At 45.1% G+C, this 18,214-nt stretch overlaps 1 protein-coding gene across 1 annotated transcript in view; it reads left to right on the forward strand.

Annotated features, from left to right (window-relative positions):
• Positions 1-6,674: 6,674 nt before the first annotated feature.
• TTC39A (tetratricopeptide repeat domain 39A) overlaps positions 6,675-18,214 on the forward strand; it is a 67,597-nt gene continuing 56,057 nt past the window's right edge. The window contains exons 1-2 of the mRNA XM_073357750.1: positions 6,675-6,768; positions 14,553-14,654. Coding sequence (XP_073213851.1) covers positions 6,731-6,768; positions 14,553-14,654 — 140 coding nt within the window. The 5' untranslated portion in view covers positions 6,675-6,730. The remainder of the gene's footprint in view (positions 6,769-14,552; positions 14,655-18,214) is intronic.

The following is an 18,214-nucleotide window of genomic DNA, read 5'->3' on the forward strand; positions in this document are numbered from 1 at the left end:
TTCTGAGCCTCCTGCTAGCTGTGGCCCACTGCTAAATCTCTACAGCAGCAGGAGAAACCAAGATTGCAACAGTATAATGTTCAGGGCTCAGTAATCGGGTAAGTAGGTCACTTTCTGGCAGCACTAGTGAAGGGAATTTATCAAGCGTATTAACTGCTGAGGAAATCAGGTTAAGAGCTACAGTTTTTTTCCCCAAACAATGGTAAGACATGTGCTAGCTCAGGCTAGTCCATTCTCCCAGTGCACATGAGAGTTATATGCCACTTTTAATTGTACTTCGCTTACACGGTATAGGCATTCTCCTGGGACAATTGAAACTACATGTGCTACATGAACAGAGAGGAAACTTAGTTTAAGGAGAAGAAAGGCCCTAAACAATATGCAGACCAACCCATTGGAAAACCAAAACCCAACAGTTGGTAGTATAAGCCATGTTTTAACTACTCTACCAAATAAGCTCTCCCATTGACATAGCACTGTCTACAGTGGGGGTTAGGTTGGTATAACTCACTCAGGGATGTGGATTTTTCACATCTGTGACATACTGATGTAAGTTTCTAGTGTAGACCTGGACTAAATTTAGGTAACAAAGGGAGGTTGAAGCTGTATTGCCTGGTGCTGCAGAAACTGTGACGAGATTGTTCTGATGGGTTTCCCACTTGTGAATAATTGATCACTACTCTGAGTCTTTTGCCTTAATACATATTTGTTCGACTCATCTGCTGAGTAAGTGAACCTGAGTCCAACAGTGTGGAGAGGCTGCAGTCAGGATTGGGGCCCCATTGTGCTGGTGCCCTACATAGGAAGAGAGGGTCCCTCCCAAAGCGTTATTGAAAGGATTAGTGTTAGGGTATAATTTCAGTATCCTCTTATTCAGGATTTCCTAGCCCAAATATCCAGCCCAACCAACTGGGTTGTGTACTAGGGAGTTTCTTTGGGGGTAAATAATCCTTCTCCCAGCGCTGTGTTTTGTTGTTGGTGTATATGTCTTGCACTGTGTGCGCAAATGGCCAAGACCTCTGTTTAACATCTTACTCAGAAGATTTCATCTCCAGTAACTTAGTGCCCCTGAGCAACATCCCAGGGCATTGATTTCAATCCTGACTTGGAGAAAGGAGCACCACCTACTGAAACACCTGTATTCCCTGGGGCTGGAGGCCGGGGGGGGGATGTCTCCCATCCAAGTGCCAACCTAACTCAACCTTGCTTAGTTTGAGATCAGACTAGATCGGGAGCTGCAGAATCTCTGGGTAAACCTCATCTGACTGTTTGTCTTGTAATACATTTTCCCCAGTTAAGCTATTCAGGCCTCAGACCTAAATAGACTTCTGCGAATACTGTGGATTTATAGTGAATCTTGATGCAGCTGTCTAAAATATAAAGCACTTACCCCTACATATATAAGGGCTGAAATGATGGAGAGAGTATTTTTATATGTTAGTATCTAAACTAATTTAACCTGTTTTTATTTAATTGTTTTAATACTTCTGCATGTTTTGGAGGTAACATTGAAGGGACCACTGTAAAGACTAGGAGGCCCAGATTAGACCTACCCTTTTGTCTGCTTGCAGAGGCAGAAGGTATAATATAATTCTTGGGGTTAAATCCTGGCTGTTGAAATCAGTGGGGTGAGGATTTCCCCTTCTGTGTTTAACTTTTTCAAAATACAAGCGTCAAGACTTTTTTTTTCTTGCGGGGGAGAGAAGACCAGTGCCCCAGGATGGAACTGTAATTTTGCAATAACAGATAAGTATGTGTGCAGCATAGCACTCAGTAGCAACCTTACAATAATGAATCAGTCTGTACCATAAACACAGTGGCATGAAAAAATCTGTAAAGAAACAGATTTAAATTTCCCTTTTCCAAAAGAGAATAATTTTTAATCATGAAAAGGACCTTGATTCTGTGTTTATTTTACCATTTAAAAATATATCGGCGGACTAATAATTAAACTATTTTCTGTGTTGCATCTATGGACAGTACTGCTGTAGGCACTCAGAGGTTGATATTTAAGCAAAAAGAGCCCAATCAAACCATGTGCTGAGCACTTCTGCAGAGGTGCTGAATATTCTCAATTCCCACTGAAGTCGATAGGAATAGAGGGTGCTCAGTACATCACAGGGTGTGTTATAATTATTTTTGTAAAGCACACCTGCAAAGGTCCCCAAGCCAGAGTATGATGATTTCATGAATAAGTAATAAAAACCACAAATGAAAACAATATAATTGTCCTTCTAAAACCTGCAAACAAATAGAGCAAACTAGAAAGGGGATTCTAGGAAAGATGGACAGGAGAAGGTCCTAAATATGGAGGTACTGGTTGTTTTAACTAAAACAAAACCAACCTTAAAAAAGGGTTATGATGTTTGGAAGGGAGGGGTTGAGACAGCTGTATAGAGAGCAAATTGCACCCTCTAGGGGCTAGCTCAGTGAAGGCTGTGATAGTGGAATTCGTAAAAGGCAGGTGGTTTTAAAGCACAGATACTTGCCAAGTCAAGGCTTGAGGAAGACATGTCAGAAACAGCAAGAGCCTCCACCATATAAGACCAACAAAGTCAACTTAAAATCAGTTGGAAACTTTATAGGAAGCCAGTTAAAAGGATGCATAATCTTGTCTCAGCTCAAACCAGTGAGCAAAGGTGCCACTTCATTCTAAAGAAGCTGCATATAGTAGCTAAGCTCTGCAGGGAGGAATTAAAATAATTGTGCCACACTCTTGACACAGCTTTCCATATGATGGCAAATGTACCAAGAATTTTAACCAGGCACACTAGCTATTATGTAATAATTCACACCGACTTTGTTGCCATAGCACCTAGGCATGAATTATTACACCTTCACTAAACCCCTCAAATATTCTCTTGACATTTTCTCTGATACATCAGTGTATAATTAGTGTATCGATACACACACATTTTAATATAATAAAATATAGCATATGTACATATATAAAACACATGAATGAAGAAAAATAAGTGTTTTTTAAATCAATAACTTTCCTCCATACAAATGTGGCATTAGTAGAAGAGAGAGAACCTATTACTAGCTGAGAGGGGATGATTTTTTCCTATTTTCTATTCTACATAAATCTGTATTCGCTTTAGGTCTGAGTAGAAACCTAAAGCAGTAGTTCTCAACCTTTCCAGACTACTGTACCCCTTTCAATAGTTGGATTTGTCTTGTGTACCCCCAAGTTTCACCTCACTTAAACTACTTGCTTACAAAATCAGATATAAAAATACAAAAGTGTCACAGAACACTATTACTGAAAAATTGCTGTCTTTCTCATTTTGTCTGTATGAAATTTTAGTTTGTTCTGACTTTGCTAGTTCTTTTTTGTAGGCTGTTGTAAAACTAGGCAAATATCAAGATGAGTTGATGTACTCCCTGGAAGACCTCTGTGTGCCCCCAGGGGTACATGTACCCCTGGTTGAGAACCAGTGACCTAAAGCATGAGAGTGCTCATGTTGTCTTAAATGTTAGCAGCTCTCCCTAGTTGCTAGTATATTTTCTGAAACTCCTGCACATGGTTACTTGAAAAGGGTTCAGATTGCAATTTCTCCTTTCAGTGTCATGTCTAGGGTAGCAGAAAAAATCCTGGCACCCAGCCACGTGCACCAAACACTAGATGGCAGAAACTGATACTCTTGTATCTATTGGCTTTAAAGCTTCAATGGGTGGTCGATTTGTTATTTGTAGTACAAATAGGGTCTACAGCAGTAGTTCCCAAACTTTAACAACCCATGAACCCCTTTCACTAAAATGTCAAATCTCGTGAACCCCCTCCTAAAAATGAATATTTCCAGGGATTTTCTCCCTTACCTCAGCATAAATTATAAAAGCAGTGATCTTGGAAACATAAAATTTGTTTTTATGACATACTTAGTACACACTATTTCTTATTGTTTATCATTACAGTATTTTTATTACATTATAAAATCGGCAACACTCTTTCAAGATCTCTCTTTTTTAGCTTGTATGACTTTTAATTAAGGCTGTTATAAGACAAGGCTCCTATCAGAGGCTCCAGTAGACAAAAGCGGTGCAGGGATGAAGTCCCTGCGCACCCCGAGGCCTGGGCGGGGCACCGCCAGAAAAGTGCAGGGGGCCCGTGGGGGCTGCCGGAAAAAAAAGGGGGGTGGCACCAACACGGGGGGGCACATGACCCTCGTCGCCCTCTCCCCATACTGGCACCTCTGGCTCCTATGTTTCATCAAGGAGTATCAGATGTGAAACAGCATGAAGGTATTTAAGAAGCCAACTCAAAGTGTTCCTCTTACACAAGCAGTCAGGTCTTGAACAGTCCAGGCAAACAACGCACGTTACAACAAAGCTTAAACTTGTTCTTCATCATAATTTAAAAACAACACTAGCAGCCTGTTTAATTTTAAAAACAGCAAAAAATATCCACCTCCCTTTCCATTTCGTATAAGGAGTCTTGAAGTTTAAATCTCCTCAGTGTGATAGATATGCTCGCTTTGATCTGCGTAGCTCTTGGAAGTCCAGGGGCTCCGGGCTGCTGGCCGGAATCCCTATGGACAGCTCTGTCCACCATTAGGGAATTTTTTCCCCGAGAATCTCCTGTAACATTTTGTGAACCCCCAGGGGTTCACGAACCCCAGTTTGGGAACCACTGGTCTATAGTGTGCTAGATGTTGTCCAAATGTACACAGGAAGGCCCAATTCTTGTCCTGGAGAGCCTATAATTAAGGCTACGATTATGTCACGGACATCGGGGAAATCACGGAATCTGTGACTTCCAGCAACTTCCATGACATCTAGGACCCCTACATCTGACCAACCACGCTGTAGCGTGATAAACCGCTATCTGACTGAATTTGCTACTTAGAGTGTACTGAGCATGCTCAGTAACATCTGCTGAAGCCAGCAGCGGGGGACCCCTGCAGCAGCCCAGCAGCTGCGGGCAACGGGACCCCCCACAACTGACTGGCTGCCGGCACAGGTGGAGACCCCTGAGCTCTCCAGCCCCCACCACTGGTAGGTCCCCCCCACTGCAGCTGCTCAGCCTCTGCGAGCAGCCGGCACCCCTATCCCCAGCAGCTCCCAGCTGCCTCCAACGGCAGCAGAAGGATCCTGGAGCTGCTGGAAGGGCCCCCCACAGCTTCCCAACAGCCAGCAGAGGTGGCGAGGGGACTCTCTTCAGCTCCAGCCCTTCAGGGCAATGGGGACCCTGCAGTTCCCATATGCTGCAGGCAGGGGGAGGGGGCAGGGTACTGGACCCTCCTCCCTCCCCTTTTGTCAGGGATGATTTTAGTAAAAGTCAGGGACAGGTCACAGGCAATAAACAAACAAACAAAAAATCACGGAAGCCGTGACCTGTCCCTGACCTTTACTAAAAATATCCATGACAAAATCATAGCCTTACTTATCAAACTCCAGGCAAAGGCTGGGGGAGAGGGCTAAAACATACAATCAAAACATTAAGCTGCCCCTCTAGCCACCATTACTAGTGTCGAAGGGTACATCAGCTTCACAGCTTGTTGTTGTTTAATGTTTGTTACAGTAGGGCCTCAGGGCTGACCAGGGAGAGGGCCCCATTGTGCTCGGCACTGCCCAGGCACAGAACAGCACCGTCCCTACCCTGAAGAGCAGTGATGTGAATAGACCAGACGGACGCGCGGTGCGGGAAGGGGGTAGGACACACAAGCAGTGTGACCAGTAGGAGGGCAGCAAACGCCAGGTTAGGTCCATGAAGCTAAATGGGAAGGAGGGGGGAGAAGTGAGGGGGGCACGGCAGGAGAGAAGAGGGTAAGAGGGCAGGGGCACTGGAACAGGGGGGACCGGGGGCCATGGCCCCCTCACTTTTAGCCCTCCCTCTTTTTACCGGCCGTAAGGGTGAGCGACAGGGAGGAGGAGTCTTGGGGGGAAGAGGCAGGATGGGGGGGTGGGGCCATGGTTCGGGCACCGGTGCTGCCCCCCACCCTGCTGTTAGGAGGCTTCTGCCACCCCTGTAAGCTGAGGTGAAGAGACTGGGAGGGTTGGCGCAAACAGCCAATCAGCACAGGGAAGAGAAAGTCCAGTCAAAACTAGAAAGTTCTCCCAATGGCTGAAGGAACAGATCTCCCGCCTTTGGCTGCTTCTGCTCCTACTGCCTGGAGTTTCTTGGCAGTGTAGGTGCTGGACTTAGGGGTGCTGGGGGCGCTGCCGCAGCCCCTGGCTTGAAGTGGTTTCCATTCTATCCAGGATTTACAGTTTGGTTCAATGGCTCGGAGCACGCCCAGTATAAACATTGTTCCAGCGCCCCTACTTGGCTGGCTCTGCAGTTTTCTCCCAAGTCCATGCGGTGAGGGGGCGGGTGTCTACACCCACTGTACCATTATGGGTCCAGCAGGGGTGCTGGGGCGGGGACGGATGGCCCTAGGTGTGTGGCCCCATATTAGCACCCCCCCCCCCAAATGCAGAAATCCCTGTTTAGTTGCTTCTGCCCCTACTGGCTGGAGTCTCTGAGCAATGCCTAGCCCTGCAGAGGGCGTGATTCCCAAGTCACTCATGCATAGGATATTGCAACTGAACTACAGAAACTCCCTTTATTGTATCATAATGGCCAATCAGTGAATATGTCATGCTCTGCAGGCAGGCAGACTATGCCCTGCCTTGCGCTTAGTGTGACTGTCATTCTGAGCTGGTTAAGTGGTGTTGAGTGCCTGCTGCTGCTAGATGTCTTTTGGTAATTCACGCTGCTGATTTCCACACTCACTATACAGTGCAAATGACCATGTCGCAAGACAACGGAGATTTATTAGAAGGGTAAGTACAGATATACAGTTACTTACATTTGGGTTTGAAGCAGTGCTGATTTTATACCTGAGAGAAGGCAGTAGAAAAACAGTGCAATCCACTGAAGCATGACTAATCAGTTTGCAAAAATGTTTAACATTCTCTAAAGTATTTCTTCTTTGAACTACTATATTAACAGAGTAGGATCTGTGTCATTTATGATTATATGGCATTCACCTGACTTTCTTGCATTCTGCTTTCTTTACTCACTGAGTGCATCAAATGCCCTAGTTTCATTAGAACACTGGGAAGGTAGGTGTGTAACTTGCATTACTGTGGCTGCTGGGAGGAGAGTGGGATTGTGTTAAGCATTCTCCTTTTAGAAAGGATTCCAAGGGGTTCAGATATTTTATGCATACTTTGAACTTCTACAGTGTTAAACTTCCAGCAGTTTTCTCTTGTAAAAAGGAATCTCACAAGGAAGTGTACTTGTACTTAAAAAATAAAACAAAAATCAACTTTCTGCACAGAGGTAAAGAAAATTTAAAAAAATTAAAATATTAGTAATAGCATCTAAAGACTTTTAATTAGATGAGAGCATGTTTCAGATCAATGTTAAATATGCTGTTAGACTGAAGGGCCTAGGTTAACAAAGGGTAAATAACTGTAATACACTCAGCCTACAGATGACAGTTTTAAAATAGTAAATATAGCAGGCTCAGAGTGGGGGTCTAAGTTGTATAGTTTATTCGTACATGATATTGTCTTAGACACATAATGGCTCACAGGGATGCTGGGGCTTGGGGCTAGTCAGTGTCTGAGATCCTTCCAGGAGCAGAGCAATAGGTAGCACAACTGAAAAGTGTGATGATACAGGCACTATGAGACACTGTCACAAAATGTGTTTCTCTCAAATTTCTACACCTGGTTCTTGAGCATGGAAAAAATCTTGCTGTTTTTCTTCAATAAAGTGTTCGGCTTTTTAAAGAAAATGTTTTGCGAAGTCCTCAGTGTAATTACTAACCTCCGATTGCCTTATTTTGAGCTCTGATCTTTTTCTCATTAGGGCGATATTGTTAGCACACTTCCTGTATTCAAGGTCTATTTCTTTTTCAGTTTGATAGTTAGTTATATGTTTGCAACTTTTTTTTTAAAAGAAAGCAACAGATTCCAAGTCAAAAGATAGTTTGTTAGTTAGAGCAGCCAAAGTTAGGGAGAGATGGAGGAGAAAATGAGTCCTTGTGACTTCGTAAAAATTACCCAAACTAGCTTGTGCTCCATGTACTAGTGAAATTTAGTCTTTCTTTAAAAGGTGCAAAATACCCATATTTCAACTGTTTTGACATTTCCCAGGGTACATTAACCTTGCCAGTGCAAAGTCTATTCTTCTTTCTGCCATTTCATGTACAACAATTTTATATCTTGTGCTGAACTTTGGCCAGAACTTTTCAGCTGGTCTATTATCCCATTACCAGTCATCCTGAGACCATCTAAGAAGCACTCATCAAAGATTGGCCTGACGCATCAGGCCATAATATCCAAGTCTCCTAAAGAAAACAGATGCAGTCAGGGTAAGGCACTGAAGTAATCCTCTGATTACGGTATGCTGCATTTGGTTTTTCACCTGCATTTTGCAGCTGCTTTTTGCTCAAACTAGCCCTTTGGGGCTGACGTTTTAATTGATTTGAATGCACATAGCTGTAGTAACTTATTTCTTTCTCATACTGTGTGGTCAATGGTTGAACACAATGTGGGTTAAACAGTACTGCCAGGAGGCCATTCCAGCAACAATGTATGGAGGCATTTCCACGTTGTAGGAGACCATTATTCCCTCAAATCCAGTATTTTGTCTCAAGTAGTGACTTCAGAAGATGAGGGGGAGGACCCTGATGCAACTAGCCAATTATGCTGCATGTTGAAGGGATGATTCCTTTCTGACCACTATAATGATCAGCTTACACCAGGAAGCATGAGATTTATTTCCCATATTTTAGCATGCTTAATTACTAACGTTTTTATTATAAAATAATCCAGGCACAGTTTTTGACACTCTGATCCCACTGCAAAAATGAATTCTGTAGACTGAGAGCAAGCTGTATGAAGAAATATTTTCCTTAATTTCATTGAGAGCCCTTGTTCTCATATTACAGGGTAGGTAGGGGAAAGGACGGGTCTGATCAGTTTTTTGATCTGCCCTTATTAATTTTGGCTATCTTAGAGATGGACCTGAACCAAAACCCTGGATGCAACTGTAACACCGACAGACCCTGGTCGTTGTCGGGTGGCATTGAACCTGGGGCCTCTGGAGCTTAGTGCATGAGCTAAAAGCCATATGGCTCTTAGTGAAGGCTGTAGAACAGACTCATTAATCTCTTTCTCTAACTCTAAGGGTATGTATACACTACGAAATTAGGTCGAATTTATAGAAGTCGGTTTTTTTGAAATCGGTTTTATATATTCGAGTGTGTGTGTCCCCACAGAAAATGCTCTAAAGTGCATTAAGTGCATTAACTCGGCGGAGCGCTTCCACAGTACCGAGGCAAGCGTCGACTTCTGGAGCGTTAGGGTAGCTATCCCACAGTTCCCGCAGTCTCCGCTGCCCATTGGAATTCTGGGTTGATATCCCAATGCCTGATGCGGCAAAAAACATTGTCGCAGGTGGTTCTGGGTACATGTCGTCAGGACCCCGTTCCCACCCTCCCTCCCCCCGTGAAAGCAAGGGCAGACAATCATTTCGCGCCTTTTTTGTCTGCTGCCAGCCAAAGATGTAAAGGATCGATGGAGTGGGTCAGAACAAGACATAGACCAGATTTGTTTTGGACTCATTTTCCTCCTCCCCTGTCTAGATCACACTGCAGTCAGTCACAGAGAAGGCGCAGCGAGGTTAATCTAGCCATGTATCAATCAGAGGCCAGGCTAACCTCCTTGTTCCAATAAGAACGATAACTTTGGTGCACCATTTCTTATTGGAACCCTCCGTGCAGTCCTGCCTGAAATACTCCTTGATGTACAGGCACACCCTTTGTTGATTTTAGCTCCCTGAAGCCAACCCTGTAAGCCGTGTCGTCAGTCGCCCCTCCCTCCATCAGAGCAACGGCAGACAATCATTCCGCGCCTTCTTTCTGTGCGGACGCCATACCAAGGCAAGCATGGAGGCCGCTGAGCTCATTTTGGCAATTAGGAGCACATTAAACACCACACGCATTATCCAGCAATATATGCAGCACCAGAACATGGCAACGCGATACCGGGCGAGGAGGCGACGTCAGCGCGGTCCCGTGAGTGATCAGGACATGGACACAGATTTCTCTGAAAGCATGGCCCCTGCCAATGCATGCATCATGGTGCTAATGGGGCAGGTTCATGATGTGGAACGCCAATTCTGGGCTCGGGAAACAAGCACAGACTGGTGGGACCGCATAGTGTTGCAGGTCTGGGACGATTCCCAGTGGCTGCGAAACTTTCGCATGCGTAAGGGCACTTTCATGGAACTTTGTGACTTGCTTTCCCCTGCCCTGAAGCGCATGAATACCAGGATGAGAGCAGCCCTCACAGTTGAGAAGCGAGTGGCGATAGCCCTGTGGAAGCTTGCAACGCCAGACAGCTACCGGTCAGTTGGGAATCAATTTGGAGTGGGCAAATCTACTGTGGGGGCTGCTGTGATGCAAGTAGCTCATGCAATCAAAGATCTGCTGATATCAAGGGTAGTGACCCTAGGAAATGTGCAGGTCATAGTGGATGGCTTTGCTGCAATGGGATTCCCTAACTGTGGTGGGGCTATAGACGGAACCCATATCCCTATCTTGGCACCAGAGCACCAAGCCAGCGAGTACATAAACCGCAAGGGGTACTTTTCGATAGTGCTGCAAGCTCTGGTGGATCACAAGGGACATTTCACCAACATCAACGTGGGATGGCCGGGAAAGGTGCATGACGCTCGCATCTTCAGGAACTCTGGTCTGTTTCAAAAGCTGCAGGAAGGGACTTTCTTCCCAGACCAGAAAATAACTGTTGGGGATGTTGAAATGCCTATATGTATCCTTGGGGACCCAGCCTACCCCTTAATGCCATGGCTCATGAAGCCGTACACAGGCAGCCTGGACAGTGGTCAGGAGCTGTTCAACTACAGGCTGAGCAAGTGCAGAATGGTGGTAGAATGTGCATTTGGACGTTTAAAGGCGCGCTGGCGCAGTTTACTGACTCGCTTAGACCTCAGCGAAACCAATATTCCCACTGTTATTACTGCTTGCTGTGTGCTCCACAATATCTGTGAGAGTAAGGGGGAGACGTTTATGGCGGGGTGGGAGATTGAGGCAAATCGCCTGGCTGCTGGTTACGCGCAGCCAGACACCAGGGCGGTTAGAAGAGCTCAGGAGGGCGCGGCACGCATCAGAGAAGCTTTGAAAACCAGTTTCATGACTGGCCAGGCTACAGTGTGAAAGTTCTGTTTGTTTCTCCCTGATGAAACCCCCCGCCCCTTGGTTCACTCTACTTCCCTGTAAGCTAACCACCCTCCCCTCCTCCCTTTAATCACCGCTTGCAGAGGCAATAAAGTCATTGCTGCTTCACAGTCATGCATTCGTTATTCATTCATCACACAAATAGGGGGATGACTACCAAGGTATCCCAGGAGGGGTGGTGGAGGAGGGAAGGAAAATGCCACACAGCACTTTAAAAGTTTACAACTTTAAAATTTATTGAATGACAGCCTTCTTTTTTTTGGGCAATCCTCTGTTGTGGAGTCACTGGTTGGCCGGAGGCCCCCCCACTGCGTTCTTGGGCGTCTGGGTGTGGAGGCTATGGAACTTGGGGAGGAGGGCGGTTGGTTACAGAGGGGCAGCAGTGGCAGTCTGTGCTCCAGCTGCCTTTGCTGCAGCTCAACCATACACTGGAGCATTCTGGTTTGGTCCTGCAGCAGCCTCAGCATTGAATCCTGCCTTCTCTCATCACGCTGCCGCGACATTTGAGCTTCAGCCCTGTCTTCTGCCCGCCACTTACTCTCTTCAGCTCTCCACCTCTCCTCCCGGTCATTTTGTGCTTTCCTGCACTCTGACATTATTTGCCTCCACGCATTCGTCTGTGCTCTGTCAGTGTGGGAGGACAGCATTAGCTCGGAGAACATTTCATCTTGAGTGCGTTTTTTTTTCTTTCTAAGCTTCACTAGCCTCTGGGAAGGAGAAGATCCTGTGATCATTGAAACACATCCAGCTGGTGGAGAAAAAAAAAGGGACAGCGGTATTTAAAAACACACATTTTATAAAACAGTGGCTACACTCTTTCAGGGTAAACTTTGCTGTTAACATTACATACATAGCACATGTGCTTTCGTTACAAGGTCGCATTTTGCCTCCTCCCACCGCGTGACTACCCCCTCAACCCTCCCCCCTCCCCGTGGCTAACAGCGGGGAACATTTCTGTTCAGCCACAGGCAAACAGCCCAGCAGGAATGTGTCCCTGAAGAAAAGCACCCTATTTCAACCAGGTGACCATGAATTATATCTCACTCTCCTGAGGATAACACAGAGAGAGAAAGAACGGATTTTGGTTGAATGCCAGCAAACATACACTGCAATGCTTTGTTCTACAGTGATTCCCGAGTATGTGTTACTGGCCTGGAGTGATAAAAGTGTCCTACCATGAAGGACGAAATAAGGCTGCCCTCCCCAGAAACCTTTTGCAAAGGCTTTAGGACTACATCTAGGAGAACCGCAAATGCCAGGGCAAAGTAATCCTTTCACATGCTTGCTTTTAAACCATGTATAGCATTTTAAAAGGTACACTCACCAGAGGTCCCTTCTCCGCCTGCTGGGTCCAGGAGGCAGCCTTGGGTGGGTTCGGGGGGTACTGGCTCCAGGTCTAGGGTGAGAAACAGTTCCTGGCTGTCGGGAAAACCGGTTTCTCCGCTTGCTTGCTGTGAGCCATCTACAACCTCCTCCTCCTCCTCCTCTTCTTCGTCCCCAAAACCTGCTTCCGTATTGCCTCCATCTCCATTGAAGGAGTCAAACAACATGGCTGGGGTAGTGGTGGCTGAACCCCCTAAAATGGCATGCAGCTCATCATAGAAGCGGCATGTTTGGGGCTCTGACCCAGAGCGGCTGTTCGCCTCTCTGGTTTTCTGGTAGGCTTGCCTCAGCTCCTTCAGTTTCACGCGGCACTGCTTCGGGTCCCTGTTATGGCCTCTGTCCTTCATGCCCTGGGAGATTTTCACAAAGGTTTTGGCATTTCGAAAACTGGAACGGAGTTCTGATAGCACGGATTCCTCTCCCCAAACAGCGATCAGATCCCGTACCTCCCGTTCGGTCCATGCTGGAGCTCTTTTGCGATTCTGGGACTCCATCATGGTCACCTGTGCTGATGAGCTCTGCATGGTCACCTGCAGCTTGCCACGCTGGCCAAACAGGAAATGAGATTCAAAAGTTCGCGGTTCTTTTCCTGTCTACCTGGCCAGTGCATCTGAGTTGAGAGTGCTGTCCAGAGCGGTCAGAATGGAGCACTCTGGGATAGCTCCCGGAGGCCAATAACATTGAATTGTGTCCACAGTACCCCAAATTCGAGCTGGGAACGTCGATTTAAGCGCTAATCCACTTGTCAGGGGTGGAGTAAGGAAATCGATTTTAAGAGCCCTTTAAGTCGAATTAAAGGGCTTCACTGTGTGGACGGGTGCAGGTTTAAATCGATTTAACGCTGCTAAATTCGACCTAAAGTCCTAGTGTAGACCAGGGCTAAGTGGTCTCCATGCCACTAGATGGGACAGAACACCACACCCAGGGGGTGTGTGGGTTACGTACTTCCCCTAGCTGAGGAAGCGTATCCCATGCTTTAGAGACTTCCCACTTGAAATCCTGGACAAGCACCCCCACTTGTAAGTATGACAGACCCAGGTCGTTGGCGGGTGGGATCGAACCTGGGGCCTCTGGAGCTTAGTGCATGAGACTCTACTGTATGAGCTGAAAGACATATGGATCTTACCTAAGGCTGTAGAGCAGACTCCTTAATCTCGCTCTCTCTCGTGGTCTCAGTGCCACTAGATAGGACAGAACACCACTCCCAGGAGGTGTGCGGGTTACACAACCATCACCAAACTTTGGAAGAGTTTAGGTCAGGATCCAGACTTCGCAGCTGGTCCTTATTTCTATAATGGACCAAACCAAAACCCCACATTTGACCACCACCTGAACTGTGCAGCTTGGATCCTATCTCAAGTCCATTTAGTCCTTTGTTCCAGGGTGAAAGGGGGCAAAGAGCACTGCTTATTCTCCGCCTCTGGGGCCGGGACCACTTCGTCTTTGTAGCTTTTTCTAACTAGTTCAGGAATGGCACTGAATGAAGGGTTACCACCAGTCCTACGATTTATGGGCTGATCTCAATTCTGATCAGTGAGCCTAGAATCTGCAGGGCAGTTTACTGAGCCTTGGATTTAATTTGAATCTGAAAATGTCATAATCTGAGAATGGTGCATCTTTAGGTGGTGACATTGTGTCTGTATATGATGATATGGCACCAAGACAAGAGGGCACTCTCTGTCTTAAAAACCTAATGCAAAGGGATTTAACATCTTACAGTAGAAACTGACAGAAGGTGATGGGTGGAGGCTGTGTGAGAGAGAGTGAGGGAATGAGGGACAGATAAAGGAATATCTAAAGTGACACAGACTTTCTTATTTCCTGACAGCACATTTACTACAAAGCTGGGGAATTAGTTATGTGGTGTATTAGTGGATTTATCATAAATGCTATCATTACAAGAAATGAGAAGCTCAATAAAAGAGGATTGGAAATAGTAGGTTTTGTCATTCTTTAATTATTTTTTGACAGATCTGCATCAGATCTGCATCTAGCCCTGGATGAATGTATGACTGCTGTGGATTTATTTCTAAGCAACAAGTTTCCTGAGGCCCTTGCTTCCCTACAAGCAAGGTAAGTTGAATACTTTTACAGCTTTTTGCTTTGTTTTTGTTTTTTTCTTTGCATCCTTCATCTTCCATTAGAACTGCCACTACACTTTGAGCGCTAGACAGATAAATAATATTCCTTTGGATTGGAGGAGGTGGGAAAAATAAAATAACCTTTTAGGACATACACAGTAAGTTGCTGGTGTTGGAAGAAGGAAAGATTTCCATTTCTTCCCCCCATCTCCACCCCGAGACAGGTAAATGGCATGGTATTGATCAGTGGTTATAGTACTTTCTGCAGCTTCCATATCAGCAACATCTTGGGGTTGTCTATATGGTGCTTTAGTCCACACCAAGAGGGTGTGAATTTTAGTGCATGACAAGCTAGTTGAACTATCTTATCCATGTTGACCCTGCTGGCGTTCGCTAAAAGTTCCCTAGTGCTGGTTAATATAATACTATTTGAAGCAGGACTACATTAAAGCCAGTAGAGAACTTTCTGTGCATGTCAGCAGGGTCTACACAAGCTAGGCCGTGCACAACAAGCTAGTACGGACTAAAATTTACATCCCTCTGGTGTGGACTAAAGCACCATATAGACAAGCCTATGGTGAATGAAATGTTTACTCTTGTTTACCAAACAGTATGTTCTGTAACATGCAACCCGGTTCTCACAGTTGTTCTTATCAATGAGTACAGGTTCTGGTGTAGTTTCTTACAAGGAACATACTGGAAAAAAAAAGTTATCAGACTGTACGTCATAGTTTGAAAGCAATCTCCCCTGGTCTGTGTCATTAGCATGTCAGATTATAAAACCCGAACAAGGAACTGTTCATTCTGTTTCCCTTTTCCCAGTTCATGCTCCTTGTCCTCACTTTCACATTTCTGAACATCTTTCTTTATCTCTACTCATTTCTTTCCACTGCCTCAGTTCCTTTGATGTCTTCCATCTGACAACTGTTTTTTCTCCTTTTTCCACTTTATGCCTCCTTCCATGCTGCTTCCTCCTTTAATGATCTCCATCCACATACATATCCTTTCCTGAGGCACACTTCTTCCATCAGCCCTTTCAGTGATAATCACACAAGCAATGGAGAAACCTTTAATTAATTTTAATTTTCTATCGTCCTATGTGAATAGTCCTTACTCAGTAACTTAGGGCTAGTCTACACTGGCCATGGGCGCAGCACTGGGAGAAAGCTCTCCCAACGCTTTAAAAAAAACCACCTCAACGAGAGGCGAAGCTCCCAGCCCTGGGGCACTGTTTTTACACTGGCTCTTTACCGCACTGAAACTTGCTGTGCTCAGGAGGGTGTTTTTTCACACTCTTGAGCAAGAAAGTTGCAGCACTGTAAAGTCCCGGCGTAGACAAGCCCTTCGATAAGGCCAGGTTTTAGGATCCAAGCCCAAATTCACCAAGTGCCATTGATATAGCCGTCCCAGTGTAAACCCAAGTGTAGACAAGGAAAGCCACAGCTTCAGTGGAGCTCAACCCTGTTTGAAACTAGGGTAAACTCATAGGAAGGTAAGACTTGTCATACTGGATCAGACCCAAGGTCCATCTACTCCAGTGTTTGGTCTCTGACATTGGCTAGCACCAGTGGCTTCAGAGGAAATTAAGAAACTCCGCAGTAGGGAGATGTAAGGTAACTTGCCACTCATAATAGGTTTCATCCTGGTCTCAAATAATAGATTGAAATTGGGTTAAGCCCTGAAGCATGGGGTTTAATATTCCTTCTACAAAAAATTGTTAGACTTAATTATGGTAAGTCTGGATATTCTTGATACCCCTATAAATGTCCAATCCCTTTGTTGAGATCTTGGCCTTAAACACCTTAACTGTGAATTCATTGCCATAGTATCTTTTCACACAATATGTAATTAATTTCCTTTTCTCAGTTTGAATTTTGCACTTTTTAAGCTTATTGAATGTCCCCTTGTGTAAAGAGGATCAGTGTAAATCTGTTTTTTCCTTGCCTGTATTCGGAGTTTATAGTGGTACAGTGACTGGCCATTAATTGATTGTTGGATTTGGGGCCAATTCCCAGAGTAGACAAGATCTCAGTGGACATTTGAAAGGTTTTCTTTGTGACCTTGAAGACTAGAGAGTTACTTTTTTTTAAAGGAGTGCTTTGCTTCTGAAATACATTTATTCAGCAGCCAAAATACACACACACACACACACACACACACACACACACACACACACACACACACACACACACTGTAGCCATGCTGACAGTTGCAAAATTGCATTATACACACAACCCTGGTTATAAGCAATGAGGGCATATGATCACTTTTTAAATTTTTTGGGCCTCTCTTTATTCCCACAATTTTTATACTTTTAACTTGCATCTGCCTGAGTTCTTTGCTTCCCAAGTCCTTTTGTATTTTATTGCCAACTCCCACCGCTGCTGCCGCAGGTTGCTTTGCTTAGTGTTGTGCCATCAGCAGAGTTTGTCACTGCTCCTTCCTTACTTCAAGCTGCTGATGTATACAGTGAACACAGTTGTATATAGGGCCAGTTCTTGTTTTGGCTCTTTGCTATGTCACTTTCTTTCATCCTAAACTGCTTCTATTTACAAGTACCCTGTAATATCAGTGATTTGTTGGGTTGGAGACATTCTGGACTCTAGTCACTGGTGTGAAAGAGTTAAAAGAAAACAAAATGGCTGCCTTATAAGTCTTTTTGCATTTGCTCAGAGAGCTGGGATGGGCCTGAGACATACAGAAAAGCAGCTGGGCCACCAGGTTGCAGCAGCTGCCCTTTCTCCATTTATTGCTTCAGCCAGCCTCGGGCCCCGCCTCCATATAAAATAAATCTGTGTTGTGCATCTCTTTCCTGCTCTTCTCACCCTGTCCACCCTGCCTGTCACAGCAGGAGCCACCAAAGGAAAGTACTGTTATGCTTGGTATGTGTCAAGGATTCATTTCAGTGGGTGTGATGTACCTACCCTATTTGGGCACTGACCCCACTCCTTGATACCAAAGGTACTGGGCTTTGTAGGTTGCCCTGTTGGTGATACTGTGTAAAATGTGGTTTTGGCAAACTCTGAAGTCAGTGAGCTTTCTAGTGGTTTGGGATGATATCTGCCTTATTCACAGTGCTGTAGTGTTGTGTTTTTGTTGCATGGGAGGATGTCACAAAATGTTAAGAAGAGCAGCAGTATTTTCACTGAAATCATGTGCAAAATGTCCCTGTGCCCATGTGGGTATGTTTACTTTGTGTTTAAAATAGGAAAGAGCCATTTTTGTGAAGGGGGATAGTAAAATGCTTCAAAAATGACACTGAGACCCCTATTGTGAAGGAGCCTATATATTTGTCTATCGATCCATTTTTATTCTCGTTCATTGCATATCGTTTCCATTCTGTTTTCATAGGGCCCTGTTGAATTCATTTCATGAACTGACTTTATGTTCTCATACCTTGAATATGAATGTATTTAATTGCAAAACCATTTTCAAACTGATCTTTCATCTTCGTGCATTGTTAAAGGGAGGCCCCCACCCCCTTAGCCCTTGTCAGCACAGGCACCACAGAGTTATAATCCCCAAGAGTGTAGTGGAACAACAGGGAAAGCT

Source organism: Lepidochelys kempii, chromosome 8 (genome assembly GCF_965140265.1).
Source record: "Lepidochelys kempii isolate rLepKem1 chromosome 8, rLepKem1.hap2, whole genome shotgun sequence".
In the NCBI taxonomy this organism is placed as follows: domain Eukaryota; kingdom Metazoa; phylum Chordata; order Testudines; family Cheloniidae; genus Lepidochelys; species Lepidochelys kempii.